Below are 18626 nucleotides of genomic sequence, written 5' to 3' on the forward strand. Positions count from 1 at the left end.
GGATGTGACATTTCTGCTCGCTCTCAAGTGCCTTGCCTCAACGCCTCTCTTCCAATCCCTTACAGCACCAACAATGTGTAACACTAGCTGACATTAGTGTCTGCCAAGGTCAACGAACAACTGGCTTGCAGCGCAACACACACACTCCGACACAAACCCCATGGCAGCACAAAACACAAAGGAAAGTTTTATCTAGTTTTAACTGTCTGGCCAAACAGGAATGTGACCGACGTCAGGGGAGAACTAGGGTCAACATCAGCAACATCACCATCCTATTTAAAAAAATACACGTTAGTCAATCTATAGTCTCACATGGGAAGACCTATCTCCGTGCTTCGTTTTAGCACTGCGCCAGCAAATAAATCAAATCGAACAGGTTGTCAGGACTAGCGGGACAAATCGATGGGCCAGTGGTGTGTCAGAAAAGGTGTTAACCATCCATGTCGGTCTCTTTACCTGCCCTCTCTGTGTGCCTGTCATTCAGGGTGCTCATAAGAACGTGTACCATGCATGTTCCAGTAGATAAGTCCAGGGCGTCCTGCTGCCCCCGCTTGGCATTCCTTCCATGCACTCGCCTTTTCGTTGCCGCCGGTCTCTCGTCTGCCATCCCTATAAATCCCATTCAAAGCTCCACACGAGGCTGAATTTTTTTTTCACAGTATAAACATCACAGCACTGTTTTGGCTGATGCCCAAGATGTTGCTTGTGCCTACCTGCAAAGTATGTTCACACAATCGAGCACGGGCAACAAGATGTTGACAGTAATGATAATTGTTACAATATTAACAAGGGTTTTCTGAATGTTACATACAGAACCTTTCATTTATAAAATCTGTATTCACTGTAAAATGAAACTGTTGTTTTCTTAAATTTACCCAGAAAAATCCCTGTGGAATATCCTTGGGCAGTAGGTTTTTCTTGCCTGTCAGAGTGCAGGGGGAAGCAGACTCCATTGCGTCCATAATAATTTCCAAACATGTCCTCATTCATTAGGGGCACAGCAGCGATAATGAATCCCAGTAGCCAGATAGAGGCCAGGACCACCTAGCAGCAAGATGACAAACATGTTGTTAGAATTTCCACCAGGGGACTCTTCAAAGCCCACAATAAAAAAATAAATAAAAAATAAATGACTGAAACAAATTCATGACTTTCCACACTTTCACTGACATTAACTAGAACTTAGAACAAACATTTAGTTCAGTCTAATTGTCTCCTGCTGACTGACGAGAGATGTCTCAGGCTCTACCTCCATCTGAACTCTCTGATAAAGCCAGCAGTAGGTGGCAGAGCTCTCTCACAGAGCAGACAGACCCTCTTTCAAGCAGGAGCATTTAAAGCAAATGGTTATACAGTAAGACTTGGCTGAAAACGCTCAGAGAATCCAAGCAGCAATGAGGATTCTGCTGAAGAACTAATCCCCCATAACAAACACTGCTCTTAGTTTCATCAAAAACAAGAGAAATGTGGCACATGAAGAGGAGGCTGCAGTCGCGGAAGAAGCTGCAGCAGCAAAAGCAAACTGAAACAGCTGAACTTACACTATGCTTTATAGATCAGGTTTTCCACAGCTGAAGAAGTTGAATTGAACTAAAGTGAACCAAGAGTTGAGTTTCCTTCCTCAGGACTAAAAGGTCCAAACATCAACTGCTGTTTTGATGAGGATCTTCATTAAGCTTTTAATCTCAGTCTTGATAAAGAGTTCCTAATTAGATGTTTTCACACGCACCAGGAGAGTCAGCTGACAGCATGTTTGGCTGAGTTGTGCTCATGGAATGATTGCAGTGTCATTTGTATTGAATTTTGCATATGCATTTTTATATTTACCTAAACATTAATCTGGTGTAGCAAAGACTCTCTGACTCAAGGCCGAGACACTGCACCTCCAAACATTAAACAGCCTTTCTGGCTCTACCTTGCTGTAATTAGGATCTGCTCTGCATGTTTCAGGCTGAGCCCACTAGAGCAGAACACTTAGAGTAACAGCAAATTTCTTTTCAAAGACGAACTACAGGAGCACAGCGAATCCAACATTTTCACATCATAACATTATTTTACACACCACCAACAACAAAAAGGGCCCCAACAGATCAGTGTGAAAGACATGTTGCAGATCTTTATTAGGAGCACAGCTCACCCCAGTCTGAAGTTTGCCTGGGCGCAGATTGCTGAAGGGGAAGACGATCACCAGGAACTTTTCCATGGTCAGGTAGGTCAGAAGGAGAACGGACACCTGAAGGAAAACACTCATCAGAAACTTAGGCATGGATGGTTTTCCTTCCGTCCACAGAGATTGTTTTGGTATTCCTCAAGCTAATAAGGGGCTTGAAACTTGCTGCAGATGAACCATCGTGACAACATTGATCTGCTTTATTGCTGTTTCAGTTATTTCCAGGTTCCAGTGTGTCTCCTTGTCTCCTTGTGTCCTAGGTGCTTTTGTTACAGCTTTTGAGTCAGCTGTTAAAATCAATCGCTTCACTGCACAAAACAAATAAACATAAACCTTTCAAGATTGTTTACGTCTTGTCTGATGTAATTATAGCTTGTGAGCACGATGTTTAATTTGTAGTAATGTGATGTAAACATGGTTTATAGTTAGCGTAGGATAAAATATGAAAATGCATTGCTATGGTCCATTAATCACGGCTCAGTAGAATGCTTGTTTTATTCATTAGATAAAGGAGTCCACTGTTTTTTGCGCGACTTAGAAATCTGTACCTGGCATCGGTTCCACACACTGAGGTTTACAGACTAAATCTGACAAAAACGGAGCACCAATCAGTACCGGAGCCTCAGATTCTCTGCCTTGAGGCACTGGCATCGGTATCAGTAGGATAAAAAACAGATTGTTGCATCAATCAATTTGCTGAGAATGAGTTGTGGTGTGTAAACAGTTAAATTTAGCATGCAGAGGCTCTGAGGCTGTCGCTGCCTGCAGGCATAAAACATAGTATTATGAGCAGAAACGGGTGAGAAAACGAGGATCAGAGCCTATAGCTGAACGCTGGGCTGACAAAATTCTGGACGCAGCAACAGCAGTAGTGGCTGATGTGGGATCAGTGAAAAAGCAAGTTCGGCAGAATTTAAGAGCTTAAAAAGAACACTGTCACGTCTGGAATATGCATCGCAGTGAATATATTTTGTTGTTTGTCACAGGCTCCATTTTGCAGAGCAGGTTCACGCATGTCTTTGTCTCTATGCATGTTTGTGGTTGTCAGTGGGATGTTGGTCTGTGTGAAGTTACCTCTGAGGAGAGCATGGCCAGGAATCCAATGGTCCGACACTCCACACTCTCCATCCAGAGCAGGGCGTTACGATTGTACTGCCCACGAAACTTGACATCAAACACCCCAACGAAAAACAGGTACACGCCCATGAGGCAGTCTGCACCTGGATTTCAAGAGACAGTGACATAGAAGAGTCCATCCACAGAGACAAGTGTGCTCAGTGTGGGGTTTTTACAGGTGGTGAGGCCCTTCTTTCAGCTGGTGGCACTTCCTGCAGCCCGAAACCCAATATTTCTCATTAAAATACTGGCAACAGAGGAGTATTTCTGCCTTCGAGAGCAGACAGAAGTAATCACTTGCATGGGACACACACACACACACACACACACACACACTGTATAACTGATTGTCACTGTGTGTAGGTGGGTGAGAAAGTAGGTGAGTCATCTAGTTAATTTGATAGTTACCGAAGCCACCATGACTTTTCTTTTTAGTTCTCCTGCCACAATTTGGATATAAAGTTAGAAATAAGATTGGTTGGAGTTAAAGGATTCACAGTAGAGTATATATTTTTTTTAAGATATGAGTGAGATAGAGAGTTAGGTGAGAGAGCAGAGCGAGGGGAGTGAACCCTGGAGGATGAGCAAAACCCAAAAGGAGGAAGAGGCGTGGGAGGGAGGGTCGGGGGAGTGACAGCTTGAGGCTGTCAAGAGAAGTGACTGAGGATACAGAAGTGAAGAGAGAGGAAATAAATGGTGCATAAGGGAGATGAGGAGTGTGATAAAACTGGTGTATGGATTGTTTTTGGTTTTTAGAAAAGCCTTCTGAAAACACACTTCCATCCCATCAGAGAGGAGCAGTCTTTTGAAGTGCTTATCTTCGATTTGTACAGCTCATCCCCTGTGCTATGTGTAATTGTTTTCTGGAATAGGTCCTCTCGTCTTCTTCTCCTAATTCATTTAGTCTGATCTCTTTTTCTCTAATTTAATTTCATTGAAATACCTCTCTTCTCTTTCCAAGCTGGATTCATAAACAATTTTTACGTCACCCAAAATGAAATAGAAATTAATCCTCGCTGTGAACTTTGAGTGTTCTGTTTGAAGCTACAGCCCCTCGGTCTTTACCATAAGTTGTGTGGCTGTTGTCTTTTTCAAATATAAATAAAACAACTGAGGAATAATAACTATAATTGTAAGAATAACAGGGCAGCTACAACAATAACAGCATTTATTATTTATTCTGACATGCTGTTCATTATTTTTACCCACAGTTTTCTGTCTGCACTTTAACTTTTCTCCATGAAACCAGGAGGAATCACTGAGACAGACAGAAATCAATTACAGGAATGCTGAACTATATAGATCAAGCTCAGAGATATTCATTCCAATACTGCTGCTAAAGACTCAGGATCAGTAATAACTCTGCCAGTAATCGCTGCTAAAGCTCATAACCTAAGGTTTGTGTTTTGTGCAAATGATCTTTTCCCACTGACATTTGGGCTGCTCAGTTTTTTCAGAGGTATTTCTCACATGAAGAACTGAATTCAGTGTTTTATATGCAGTATACTATCACACGTTTCATTTAGCCCCAGAAAAGGCTGATCCATCAGCCTCTATTTACATCTAGAAACTAATTCATAAAAGTATTGTGATCACTGCTCATCAAGTCAGGCCCAGATGGTGCAGTTTTGCTCCACCTGATGCCTCATTTTACACCTGTTTTTATTGCAATAAAACAGGTGGTTGATCTCGGACCAGCCTGGATAACACCACTTTTGTTATCCTAAAATCAGAGAAAACAACAAAACAAATGTCTGGCCTCCCTGACATCCTGTGTCCACTGTACGGCATCGGTGAAATAAAAGTTTTTATGTGAAGCTGCTTCATTCAGTGTTTTTAACGCTTAAACTTTTTTGATTTGGCGAGAAGGAGACCTCTGCGGATAAGTCAGCTCCCAGTAAAAAGTGAAGGAATTCAAACCAGGAGAAGCTTGCGGCAATGGTGGTGAAGATTATAATATCATATATAGGTTAAATCGAGGGTTACCTCTACCCAACTCGCTCAGGACTGTTGTGGAGAGACGGATGCACTGTAAGATACATAAGATATATAAAATATCAATCACCCTCTCCACCACATTCTGGCCAGAGGAGCAGCTACAGCAGCAGCCAACGTCTCACCTCGCTGCGCTGCAGGACTGAGCGGCTCAGGAGATCCTTTGTCCCAACTGCCGTCAGGCTGTACAACACCTCAGCCAAAGGGAGTGGCTCATGACATCGTTATCAATATAAACTGCACATGCTGCTGGAGAATTGAATTTTCCCCCTTGAGGATGAATAAAGTATTCCTATCCTACCCTGCAAAGTCAGATGCTGCACCTGTTCTATTGAGTGTTTCTGTGTTTATAAATAGTATTAAAGTATATTTTCCGAGCTTATGGTGCGTATTCACGTGGAGCTACTCACAGCAGAGGACTTTGATGCAAGCAGCATGCAGATTGTTCTCCGCTCGTATCAGTGACCTCATGCCGATGACAAAGAGGTTACCGAAGCAGGTGATGAAGGCCATGACCCAGACGGACACTCGCAGCACTATGTTAGCCAGCAGGTCCTCAAAGGATGAGATGCCGTCTGTGTTGGGCTTACAGGACCTGACATGAGGAGCATAAGAGCAGTACTGGAACTTCTTAAAGTATCTGGCAGGGAGAAGGAGTAGATAGAGAGAAAGACAGATTTAGACAAACAATGACATCATGGTCATTCAGTGGCAGATGTGAGGACTGTGACGCTTGTGTGGGATCGTACGGACATGTGGGACAGGTTCTTCATTGGCAGAAACATCTTAGTCTGGATATCAGGGATCTCTATTCCCTCCAGCGCCCTTAAAGAAAACAGAACATTTCATCACCTCACAGGGTGGAGCAGGCAGCGTGAGTGGTGAGTGAGCGTGTGCGTCTGTGTACTCACAGAGACTGAAGATGTGTCAGGTGGTGGAAGTGGCTGGGGTGAAACAGAAGAAGGGGATTGTGGGAGATATTTCTACAACAGGAAACAGACAATAACAAACTCAGTACAGCTCATCAGGATGAAATGGAGCATGTGGTGAAACGACAGTAAACTCCAGATGGTCTGGGTTTATTGCTGAATAGGAAACAAGCCTGTGACTTCTGCATGTTCAGTCTAACCTCACGCTGTTAACAGAATGGTTAATGTACTAATTCCACAGTCTAATTACAGTACGAAACTCCATATCCAAAAACTGTACATAACATTTAGTAGATAGATTTATACCTGTGTGTAATAAACACCAGCTGGATGCACACCTTTGGTTGGTGCTGATTATTTTATCCCTGACATTTTAAAAATGTAATTGAATGCAGCATTGTAGTACAATGCAGATAAAGCAAAGCCACAAGACCTGAGCCTAATACCACTGAGTTCAGTCTGATCAAATACAATGAAAATTGGTCTTTTTGAGCTTCTGAGTTTCCACTTTAGTCCTCCACTCATCTATCAAAAGTTACTTACTCATACCTCCTCTTGATTACAGTTTAATATCCCCTCTGTTATTATAATGTCTGTTCTCTGCAACAAGACATTGCAGCAGCATCTATCCCTGCAATATCCGACTCAGATATTTCCAAAGATTTCATATTTCTTCATCACACTTCTAGACCAATTGACATTGTTCTATTTTTGAATTGGGAGCATTGGCGTGTGAAAGCATTTGTCTGTGTCTCATTATCATGCAGCGCACGTATGTCCATAGCTAACCCCAGGGCTGGTCTGCAGGGTTTGTCTAAGTGTTTGATTTGATTCCATGCTGGCATTTTTCAGGATGGCTGCAGATGAAGGACAAGGAGAGACCAAGGCTTGAGTATACAGAATGACTATAATAAATAAATAAATATCTGACAGAGAAAACACTTTCTGTCAAGCTCATTCAAACTTTGTATGAAGGTGATTTCAGACCCAGTTTAAAGCAGAGGGTGTTCGCCTTATGACAAACAAGCATAACGACGCTTTGTCTATGAAACACATCTGGCATTTTTTTACTGAAAGTAATTTGTTTTGCAATGCCTCACCCTTGCCACTAATGAAACTGTTTGGAGCTCATTAACTTTATAATAGCATTATTCATGAGGCAGGACTCTGCCTGGCAGTATCGCTGGCCCTCCCGGCGAGCAGCTGTGTTTGAATCTTTCTGCTGAAAAGTAAAAGTGCCGAAATGCTAATAGTTGCAGGCAAATTTCCAGCACAGGCCGCCCATTCATTTGCTTTGTTGTCCCTATATTGTTTTGAACAAGATGCAGATTACCACACAGTTGTCATCATGTGCGGACCAACTGCGGTACTGTGTAGCTTTCACCAGTGATGGAAGAAGAAGTGTTGAGATCCTTTACCTCCTCACTTACCTCGAGCAAAAGCTGAATACCACAGTGTAAGAATAGAATAAAATAAAGTAAAAGTTAAATCAGAATAACATGTGAATAATATTCAAAAAAATTTATTTAAAGGATCAAAAGTAAAAGTAATCTTTATGCAATGAGTGTTACACCATTACATATTATATTATTGAATTATTATTAGTGATGCAATATTGTGTAAGTAGCATTTTATTTTTAGTTGGTTGTTCATTTTAACTACCTTGTGATATGTTGGCGAGTTTAATCTCCAACAATGCATCATATTTATAAGATGAACACATGTTTTCTGTGTAAAATCTTAATTTGTAAAGTAACTAATATCTAAAACCGTCAGATAAATGTAGTGGAGTACAAAGTACACTATTTTCCAAAGAAAATGGAAATAAAGAAAGAAGTATGAAGAAAATAATAAAGTGCAGGAGTAAATGCACTCAGTTACTTTTCACCACTGTCTGGGAGGAAATACCAGTAAGATAAGGACACAGTCTCTGAATCCAGCCTCAAAACTGGAGATCTGGGAGATCATTTCACCTTAAACCCCTCCTGTTACAATCCTGATATAATGACGCACACCTCTGCTCGGGGTCAAACTAACTATCAGTTACTCACAGTTTAAGGAGGGACTTGGACAGGCTCTTAAAAGTGTTTTTTGGAAGCTCCCTGATCCGGTTGCTGGACAGATCCCTAAACAGGATGAAAGACAAGAAAAAAAAAGGAAAACAAAACAAAAGCAAAATGAAAAATGCAAAGATTCACTCGCATTCACAGATAGCACAAAGCACAGAACAACACAGCCAAAAAAAAATCAAAACAGAGACACTTTATTCAGACATAGCATTAACTGAAGTTCTTAAATGCCAATTTTCAAAAAACACTACTGGTCATCATGAGCATTTTGTCACAACTGTTAGAAATAGCTGTGATACATTTTATTTGCTTTGCAGGGATTTGTTATGTGATATTTATAAACGTTTTTATAAACTTTTCTATGAATTCTTGCATGACTGCTGATTTATTTCTTGTTCATCATTTTCTGTTCATTTCAAATATGTTTTACTATGCGTCATCATTTCAGTCTCAACCATGTACTGTATTAACATTTTATGCAATTCTGCTATGTTGCATCTCACTTTCTGGTTGTTTATTCGTCCCGCTTATTGGTTAATGTGGGATCCATCCATGAATGAACATAATCAACTTAACTTAAAATGAAATGGTGAAATAGAATTTACATAATTCACGAATCCAGACCTGATGCTGTTTCTCTAACATTTTGGGAATTGATTCATGCTAACCACTAAGTAATGACAAACAGCAGGTCCCATAGTTTAATCAATCTGTTTTGTATCAACAGCTGAAAACAATGAATCTCTGTATTATTTTTTCACGATTAGATCTTTTAGATTCAATTTGTAGAGCTGAAAAAAGATCTGCTGCTAGTTTATAAAGTAAGTAGATTTGAGTAAAATCCATTCTCACTCGATCCACTATAGACCTTTATATAGACGTTTCAATTTTCACTGAAACCCAGTAACTGCTTCAACTGTCTCTTATTTAATTTCAGCAGATTAAAGACTGAATTTATTATGTGAACAGAATGAGAACGATACAAACAACCTGGGTGATACTCACAGTTCGGCCAGTTTCCACAGAGACTGGAAGGTGTTTTCAGGAACCCTGCGTATCTTGTTGTCCATCAGTAATCTGCACAGGACAGAGCTGCTGTCAGAAACCACGCAGACTGCTACAAAGTGGCTGTTTCGATCCCCCGTGGTGGATCCCTGCTAGGGCTACATACAGTCTCATTTGTTGCAGTATCTGAAACATGTGGCTACCACTTCCCACAACGCTGCTTCCGTTAACACTGACTCAATGCTGACTTAACAAGTCTGCCTGAGAAGGTTTTATATCAAACATTTTTTTTTAGCCTTTTTAGTCAACAAGAGACAAACAGGAGCTGTTCTTTCACTTCATCTCCCAGGGTCAAACTGTCGAGTCTTCTGCCATTATCCTGTTCACAGTTTTCATCTGCCTCTCTGGCCCTGTGCAGACCTGGTATTAATATGCATCTTCAGTGATCACTTGTGATAGGATCTCACTTTCCCGCTTCACATGCAAATAAATAGGTAGGTGGTGTTGTTTCCAGCCAATCTGACAGATGGGTCCGTTGTCAATGTGTTTCTGTGTGTGTGTGTGTGTGTGTGTGTGTGTGTGTGTGTGTGTGTGTGTGTGTGTGTGTGTGTGTAAGAAAGAGAGAGACAGTAAGAGAGAGAGCAGGATGGAGGGGTTGAGTGAATTAATGCGCTGCACGCAGTGAAATGAGGCTTTAGCCATTAGAAAGAGTAAAATGTTTTTGGTTCATTATGAAACTGTGTTGGGACTAATTCGTCTGTGGCAGAGGACGTCAGTAGAGTAGGCGGTCCTTCACAATGTGGCAAGGACGCATTTGTGTTCACACTGCTAAAAGAATGTGGCCACAGACCATCTCTCAATGTGGTCTGATCTCAAATGTGTCCTCAATGTGGCCTGGATTTGTCCCCAGTGAGAAAAGGTTTACATGTAGTTCCTTGCTACCAGTAATGAAAAGCTGTTAGAAGACGACAGCGCGGCCTGTAAATGCTTCTGGGGGATATTATAACTGACTCACTCTACTAAAGACAACTGTGACTTATAAAGCCAGTGAATTTCAGGCTACACCAGCTTGTGTGAGGGACCTTTGTGATTCATAAAAAAAAAACAAAAAAAAAACAACAACACTAGATGGCTTGAAAACTACAGGAAGACTGAGATTGTTACTACAGAGAAATTACTGTTTTGGGAGCAGGGTGTACTTTATGGTGTGGTGAAAGGATACCTCACAAAAGGTTTTAAAACACCTGTCATTACTACTGTCACACAGCTTGAAATCAAAGCAGGCAGCTCGTATTTATGTTTGGCAGCCAAGTCGAAAGCTGGTGATGATGAAAATGTGTCCTCTACAGTGGTGTGTCTGTCAGATGTTAAGTGCCACATGTCTAAAAATGTCCTCCAGGTGAATGATGCCCTCTCTGAAATCCTTCCATCTGTTCCTTGTCCCATTATCAACAGGTGCAGGTGTAGTCTGGAGGCCTTCATGACTTTTATTAAGGTGTCCTTTTAGATTCTGCTTTTTCCTCTGATGTTTACTGTGACAAGGTTGCACAGTCACATTGAGGGAAGGGAAAAACAGTCACATTCAAAAGCACACTGGTGCACTGACAGCAGCAATTTGTATTATAGCTGCAGGCTGGATTTTACCCCGAAGGCCAGATTAAGGGGAATTACAGAACTCAACGGTTGCTCCAAGTAAATGCATGTGTGATGCTTTCAAACTGCTCAAATGACAAAGGAACCTGAGCTTTTAAAAGTTATTTCTCAGGCATTTTTGCTTTTACTGTGATAAAGAGAATTTAATAATTTTATGTGTTTATATTTATATATATATCTGTGTGTGTGTGTGTGTGTGTGTGTGTGTGTGTGTGTGTGGGGGGGGGGGGGGGGGGGTTAACTTTGATCTGAATTGATTTGTGTTCTATGGTGCACTTTATGCTTCAAGGTTTTTTAAGTATATCCACATTCAGTCTTGTTGCTGCATTTCACTACTTTTATCTGCCACATGTTCTTGTACAACCAGGTTTTACTATTTTGTTTTAGGTGCTCATAAGGGGAATCAGAGTTGATCAAAAACACATTCATAAACACGTCTCTTCTGTGTCTGTAGTTTATCGGCTGTCAATACTTTTGGAGAGGATGCAGCTGTTTGTGTCCTTGTTTGATCCATTTCCTAGTGATGTGATGATACAGGGCACTTTGCCGAGCGTTTGTTGTTGTTTGTGTTTACTTATGAAATTAATACAAGTAGATAAATGATAAATGAGAGAGAGAGAGAGAGAGAGAGAGAGAGAGAGAGAGAGAGAGAGAGAGAGAGAGAGAGAGAGAGAGAGAGAGAGAGAGAGAGAGAGAGAGAGAGAGAGAGAGAGAGAGAGAGTGGACATTCAGATTTAACTGGTTTGTCTTGAACACTATCAGTCCAGATGGTAGTAATGAATATTAAACTCTGCATGATGAAGTGATGAAACATAACTTACTAACATATCCAACTTCTCATAAGAACTGACATCAATCACTTTCATGCTCAATTGAGGAAGAGAACGTTTTGTTCGTGACGACAATGTGGCGTAAGTGATAACAGAAACACTATTGCTGAGTGACTGATGTGCAGGAGGAGTCTTCTGTAGCCACATTCAGAAAACCAACTCATGTACTTCATCGCAGCTGATGAAAAAGCAACTAATTTGTGGTTTATCTTTTGGGCAACTTCAGAAGCTCCCTGAATGGTGAGAAACATTGCCTGGGACTCTTTGTAAACTCTTAAAAGTGATTACATTTCAAGCATTTTGCTTTTCATCAAGTTTTAAAGTAGGATACTCACAGGACTTCAAGCTTGCTGCAGGTCTTCAAGATAGAGTAGTTAAGAGTTTGAATATGGTTTCCCTCAAGATCCCTGAAAGCAGAGAAAAATGGGGATTGGGAACAGAGTGTGGAGACTTGACAAGACACAAACACCTGGTGCTCAGATGTAAATATACTGTGTGTGTAGTGCTCTTTGAGTTCATTTGATTTCATTAAAATGAACTTTTTCCAAATGAGCATAAAAGCAGAAATAAAAGCTCTCATTTGTCTGGTGTTTGTGTTTGAGGGTAATAAAAGAAAAGAGAGGGAAGGGAACATAGTGACAGGCAGAGTTTGCTTTGGAATTTAAATGAGCAGAGTGGGTATGAGTGATGAGAGGCAGCACTCTGCAAATAGAAACATATAAAAGCTACAGATAGCATGAGGTCATCACAATGTCAGACTCATCCTGCGGGTGCTCTCCAGTCCACACTCAGACCAAAATTAGCTGGTCGAGCTGACCGACCACGATGACATCAGCCGAGGACACTTCACCTCTCGTGCAGTCAGGAGGACCACTCGTCTGAGCCTCATATAGTCAGCTACCCAACCCCCCCGTCACCTCCATCTACCAGTCCTCATTTGCTTCTAAGTATGCACACAGGCTCAAACGCACACATCCGTCTGTCTGCCACATTCTTCAGAGCACAGACGTCTACTGAGTCCCACACTACACACCTGCACACACACAAGCACACTGTCAGAGCAGACTCACAGCCAGACCAAGGCAGGCATGTGTTGACAGAAGCTCAGCTGTGGAAGCTGCTGCAGCGAGGTGTCCACCATGGATCTGGTGAGAGGAGGAGGAGGAGGAGGAGGAACGTTTTATTGCAAAACAGAGATTAAAAGTTGCACAGCAGTTACAAGTGTTACAGAGAAGAGCTGATGCACTGTTGCGCTCTCATTTCCAGCTTGTTCTGAAAAAGAGAAACAGCGGATGAGGAAAAATGTATCAACATTAGAAAAGCTGCTACGACAGAAAGGCCTGTGACTACCAGCTGGACGTTAAGTCAGCGCACACATCTTGCAGTAATGTCTAATTTCACTAACATCAGTCAATAACACAACAAATATAAATAAACAAATGTCATTCAACCACTGTCTCGTAAAAATAGGGCAAAATAATTCTGAGTTAGCAACAGCAAAATTTAAGTATCTACAGCATCTAACAAAATATATATACATCAATATAATATTATATAAAATAATATTACAATAAAATAATCAAGCTAATTTAATTAAAATGAGCGAATACTGGATAGATATTACTGTACGAGATTAAGTGATCCATTAATGTCATACCATACATTTCTGCAAGGCATAATTAAAGCGTGTTTCTCCAGGGATTCACATAAATAACAGTTAAAAAGTGCCGTATCAAAGAACAGGAGACACAGTTTTAAAAGTGTGTGTTTTAGTTAATGTTTAAATGAAAATGCAGGAGCAGCTGCACGGATTGTGAACAGCAATTTATTCCTGCGTTTAGGTGCCACAACGGGATACAACAAGACACCCCTCTGATATGGTCTTTTAACTAAATGGAGCAAAATATCACCAGATGCTGTCACTTGAGACAGCTGTGGGAGAGTAGACGCAGATACCAGGGACAAGGGACTCTTCTTTTAATTTGACAGACAAATGGAGAAACCAAAAGAGAGACATATGGTCACTTCTGTGTAACGGTCGCTCCAGGGAGGCACTGAGCCTCTCTGAAGAGGCAGACAGAGTTAGAGCACATTTACAAGGCTTTTATCTTTCAAGCATAAACAGAAAGAGGACATTTATTGAAACTGATACCTGTTGTGAACACAGTTGAGAAAACAAATCACAGGCAGAATGAATCAAGAGGAAAGATAAACTCTGGCCGTAAACAAAGACTGGGAGAACAATATCACAGTCTTGCCATTGTACAAAGAACATTAATGAGGGCTGATACAAGCCGGGTCAGTGAGATAAAGACAGGATAAGTCACAATGACGGGAGGAGACAGAAAAACAGGTAAGGATGGAGACAGAAATATGGTTTGTAAGGACGAAGACTAGGCATGGACGTACATTTTGGAGAAGAAAAACAAAGAGGACAAAGGGCACTAATGGCTATTAAAGAGCACTATCTAACGTAAATTTGACACTGATTCAAGGCGTGCTGTCTGTTACACTTATTTATCTATTTGGCTTTTAACTATTGTAATAGTGGTTTACACTTTGGTTATTTTTAAATGTGCTCTATAAATAAATTTGACGGACGTGACTGACTCTTATGAAATAAACTAAACTAAACTGCCAGGAGCCACTTACATTTTGACCCAGTGTAAGACTCCACTGACTCCCACAATACTCAATCACCATCATAACACAGAGACGTGACTGAGCATGAAATGAGCTGTGTAATTTAGTCACACAAATTATTACCAGGATATAATCAGGAAGACATTTGACAAGCGTTTGATCTCCTCTGAGCATTTAGAGGAAAAGAAAAAATTTTATACTATTTCTGCAATTTTAAGTTGACCCTGAATATATCTGAAAAATATCACCATACCATCTCTGTGGTCTGACTTTTTATTTTCCTGTCTTCTCACAGAGTAACTGTTGGTTTTCTTCAAACTGTAAAAACACATTCAGTAGATATATCCACAAATGAAACCTCAAACATCCTTCATCTCAGAGAACTCAGAGGTCAAAGTGTTTGAGATCATTCAACACGAAAGAGAGACGCTGATGATGTTGAAGACAAAATGATGCAACTCACAGGTACATGAGAGACTGGAGCCCAATGAATGTGTCCTGGGACAAGCTGCTTAGTGGGTTATGATCCAACACCCTGCCACAAAAAAACAAAAGCAAAACAACAACAAAAAAATTAATGAAATTATGCGATAATTTGACCTATTATTCATTTATTTAATATTCATAACAAAGGCAGATTTAACATGAAAAGTTCAATTCCACTTATATCTCTACACTAAATATGAAGGTACAGCAGGCAGGTGATTAGCTTAGCTTAGCATAAATACTGGAAAGAAAGGAAAAAAATAATAACTGTTTCCTGACTGGGTGCAGTGACTTTGTTTAATTTTATTAGTTTAGTTTTATTAATAAAAATATCTTATTAATTATTAAGAATAAAAGGTGCTTGAAAGTGCATTGTTTGGACTTCGGTGCCAAAGCAAGGCTGGCAGTTTCCTGCTTCTTTCCCGGTTTAAAGTGGATCTCCCCGTCTAACTCTTGGAAATAACAGACTAAAATATTTCCCAAACTGTTAAACTATTCTTTTTAAGCAGCACAGTGAATCTTAAGTAGATTGAGGCAGCAACACCAGTCACACATACTGTACACATCTACACTATATATGCGCTTTAACGTCGTAGACTCACCACGAAGCTAGGATACTGTGAAATATCATATATCAGTTTTCCACCATCAGAGCTAGAACCGACCCAGAAAAGCACAGCACAGTGTGGCTTTTAACACAGTGTAAGTGCTTTTTGGTGATTACTTCTTCTCTGGCTGGTTGCCAACTGTCACTATGCCTCTCACAAAAAATCATCCAGATCTGATTTCACACATTTCTCAGTTATATACTGTACCATTAGGTGTGTGTGTGTGTGTGTGTTACTCACAGCCACTCTAACTGATGGAGATCTCTGAACACACCAGGACTGAGGGAGGATATCAAGTTCTCACTGAGAAACCTGATCCATACAGGGCATAAAAACATACATACTGTCATTATGTTTTTAAGTTATATGTGAAACACAGCAAACAGGGCTGAAACAATTAGTTCATCAATCGATTAGCTGATAGTTGCAAATATTCTGATTATCGTATTTTAAGCAATAAAAATGATAAACTGCTGAAAATGTCTCTGTACTATCAGCTTCTCAGATGTGAGGATTTGGTGATTCTCTTTGTCATATATTATTGTAAACTGAAGATCTTTGTGTTTTCAGACAAAAAACAAAAACAAACATCTGAAAAAGTCATATTTACAGTCACCAATAAATTTATTAATTGAAAAAAATAACCAGGAGATTAATCAATAATGAAAATAATTAGTTGCAGCCCTGATACAGTGACAGACAACTTTCTTGGTATCTGTAGACAGAATAAGATGACTGCAGTTATTTGATGAAGTGAGCAGGATACTCACAACTTCTTTAAATTGTGCAGGCCACTGAAGGCATGTTTGGATACAAACTGGAGACTGTTGTTCTGAAGAAACCTGGATAAAGAGAAAAAAAAAAAAGACTGGGATCATAATCCACCGGCTACCACTCCAGCCACTGAACTCACTCATGAATATAAACATCATACACACACACACACACACACACACACACACACACACACACACACACACACACACACACACACACACACTCTCGCACTTATGACTTGAACAGAATGTCAAAGTGATTAATACCCTGTTGTTAGAGTAATATCAAAATTATCAACCAGTGCACGATTGTTTCTTTCCCTCTTTAGACCGCAGTAACAGGATAATACACTAATCAGCATATTTCGCCACATCAGCACACAGGGGACAATCATCTGCAGATGCAAATTATGACACTAAAAACACAATAATAACAAACCGGCACTTACTGACCTTTAAACCATAAAAAAATGTTTGTGAATGTGTGCTCCCTATGATTTAGCAGCTATTATTATTATTAAGATTCTGTAGACAGACCCAGAGAGCTATTTATCATTATCCACCCCACCGGACATTTTGTTAAGAACGTGTCCCTTGACAAAACCCTCATTAAAGAGGGCCTGGACTGGAGCTGCACTGCTGTGCTAACTCTTACTCTAACTGAAACAAAAAAGGCAGCTTTAATTCTTTGATTCTTTAAAAACCCTAACCCATATCTAAACACATTAATGACACATATTACACTGTTTCTACTCTTATAGACCTATAATGTGTCACCTTGGCGCACTTTTACAATAGCCAGTAAGTGTCCTATGATGATGATATAGTGCTGTGCAATTAAATGTTGATGTTATCTGGAATAAGCTTCTGACATCAAAAAGCATTTAGCCGAGGTATTAGTAATCATGAAGAAGAAGATGGATTTATTATGTTTTACCACAGAGTGTGAAGGATGCTTGTGCTGTGCTAGTTTTCCCTCTTGATATCTTTTCTGATTTCCAAGATAAAATGGGTTTGTGTCAGGACAAGGTCGTGTCATATTGTGAAAGTGCTACAATCTATTGGAAATTAAACAAAATCAGTTACAACACAAGGTACTTTGATTTCCTTATGTCCCACCATGATTTCCATGGCTAAATAACACACATGTTCACAGTGCTAGTACTTTCTCATCAAGAATACTAACAGAAGATTTAAAAAAATGTTTTTTCTCATTAAAATGCAGATTTATGCATCAAGGCACAGCAAAATCTAATAAGATCATCTACTCCATATGGGGTGCCTGTGGTGTAAATATGAAGTTTCTACAAGGCAATTTATTCTCCTTGATTTATCATTTCTTCCTCATTAAATCAATTTGCTCATAAATAAGAAAAGATTTTCATACCAACATCTTTGTCTCTGTATGCACCATATCTGGTTACAGCAGCTTATGGGAAATCAGCATTCATCATTAATATGCAGATTTATGCAAAAATGTGCAGAAATGAAGGTGCTCTTTGATTCTGATCAGATCAACTAATCTCTATGATATTACAAAGAACCGTTCGCAAGAATGACGCCAGCACGATGACATGATGTCCCACCCACCATGCACCATCGTTATGAGACATAAAAGTGTCTTTAATTTCTTTGCCTTTCTCAGTTTTTATCAGCAGTGAAAACAGCTGACTTAAGATATCAGTCCAGTGTTTAGTTCTTCGACAGCACTAATCCCAGTGCCATTCTTTAACCTCCATTTGTTTATTTGTTCTATCAGAGTCCACTAAGACAGCAAATTTCAATAAAAAGTGGAAAAATTGGGGTGTTCCAAAACATCTGACCAGTAGTGCATTGTGACGATGTGGAAAGTAACACACAAGTGCACAAATACTCACAGTCTCTGTAGGGCAGAGTATTCAGAGAAAACAAAATCTGACAACGCTCGGATCTCGTTGCTCCTCAGTGACCTGTAACACAACCCATGAAATGCACATGTTAGAAAAACTCGACATGCATTTTGCATAAACAGACACCTGGAGTGCTGATAGACTCAGAGAGAGAGAGAGAGAGAGAGAGAGAGAGAGAGAGAGAGAGAGAGAGAGAGAGAGAGAGAGAGAGTAAAGGTCTGAAGCGTTATGTGCAATAGACACTCACACAAAACTCTTAACTGCTGATGCTACATTCAGAAATTGCTTTTAAAAAGTTGCTGCCAATCTCCACGGTAACAGACGGACTCATAACATCCATTGTCCTGGAATCAGGAGACGTTACTACAAGGACTACAAGACTACAAGAACTACAAACCTCCAGGAAATAGTCAACACAGACAACATGACAGCAGCAATATTTTAGATCCAGGCATCA

The 18626-nt window shown here is 40.2% G+C and overlaps 1 protein-coding gene across 7 annotated transcripts in view; it reads right to left on the reverse strand.

Moving 5' to 3' along the window:
• rxfp2a (relaxin family peptide receptor 2a) overlaps positions 1 to 18626 on the reverse strand; it is a 43199-nt gene that overhangs the window by 5399 nt on the left and 19174 nt on the right. For 3 of the 7 annotated variants that reach the window (XM_071506351.1, XM_071506352.1, XM_071506354.1), the window contains exons 5-19: positions 18158 to 18229; positions 16275 to 16346; positions 15745 to 15816; positions 14874 to 14945; positions 12838 to 12912; positions 12103 to 12174; positions 9285 to 9356; positions 8262 to 8336; positions 6193 to 6264; positions 6035 to 6106; positions 5692 to 5921; positions 3245 to 3390; positions 2138 to 2233; positions 876 to 1044; positions 457 to 609 (exon numbers count right to left, since the gene is read on the reverse strand). In XM_071506351.1, the coding sequence (XP_071362452.1) occupies positions 457 to 609; positions 876 to 1044; positions 2138 to 2233; positions 3245 to 3390; positions 5692 to 5921; positions 6035 to 6106; positions 6193 to 6264; positions 8262 to 8336; positions 9285 to 9356; positions 12103 to 12174; positions 12838 to 12912; positions 14874 to 14945; positions 15745 to 15816; positions 16275 to 16346; positions 18158 to 18229 (1520 nt within the window). The remainder of the gene's footprint in view (positions 1 to 456; positions 610 to 875; positions 1045 to 2137; positions 2234 to 3244; positions 3391 to 5691; positions 5922 to 6034; positions 6107 to 6192; positions 6265 to 8261; positions 8337 to 9284; positions 9357 to 12102; positions 12175 to 12837; positions 12913 to 14873; positions 14946 to 15744; positions 15817 to 16274; positions 16347 to 18157; positions 18230 to 18626) is intronic. The other 4 variants (XM_071506356.1, XM_071506355.1, XM_071506353.1 and 1 more) reach the window with 3 other exon arrangements.

This window comes from Trachinotus anak, unplaced genomic scaffold (assembly GCF_046630095.1).
Source record: "Trachinotus anak isolate AG129_WGS33_773 ecotype Australia unplaced genomic scaffold, CSIRO_AGI_Tana_v1 ptg000020l, whole genome shotgun sequence".
NCBI lineage: Eukaryota > Metazoa > Chordata > Actinopteri > Carangiformes > Carangidae > Trachinotus > Trachinotus anak.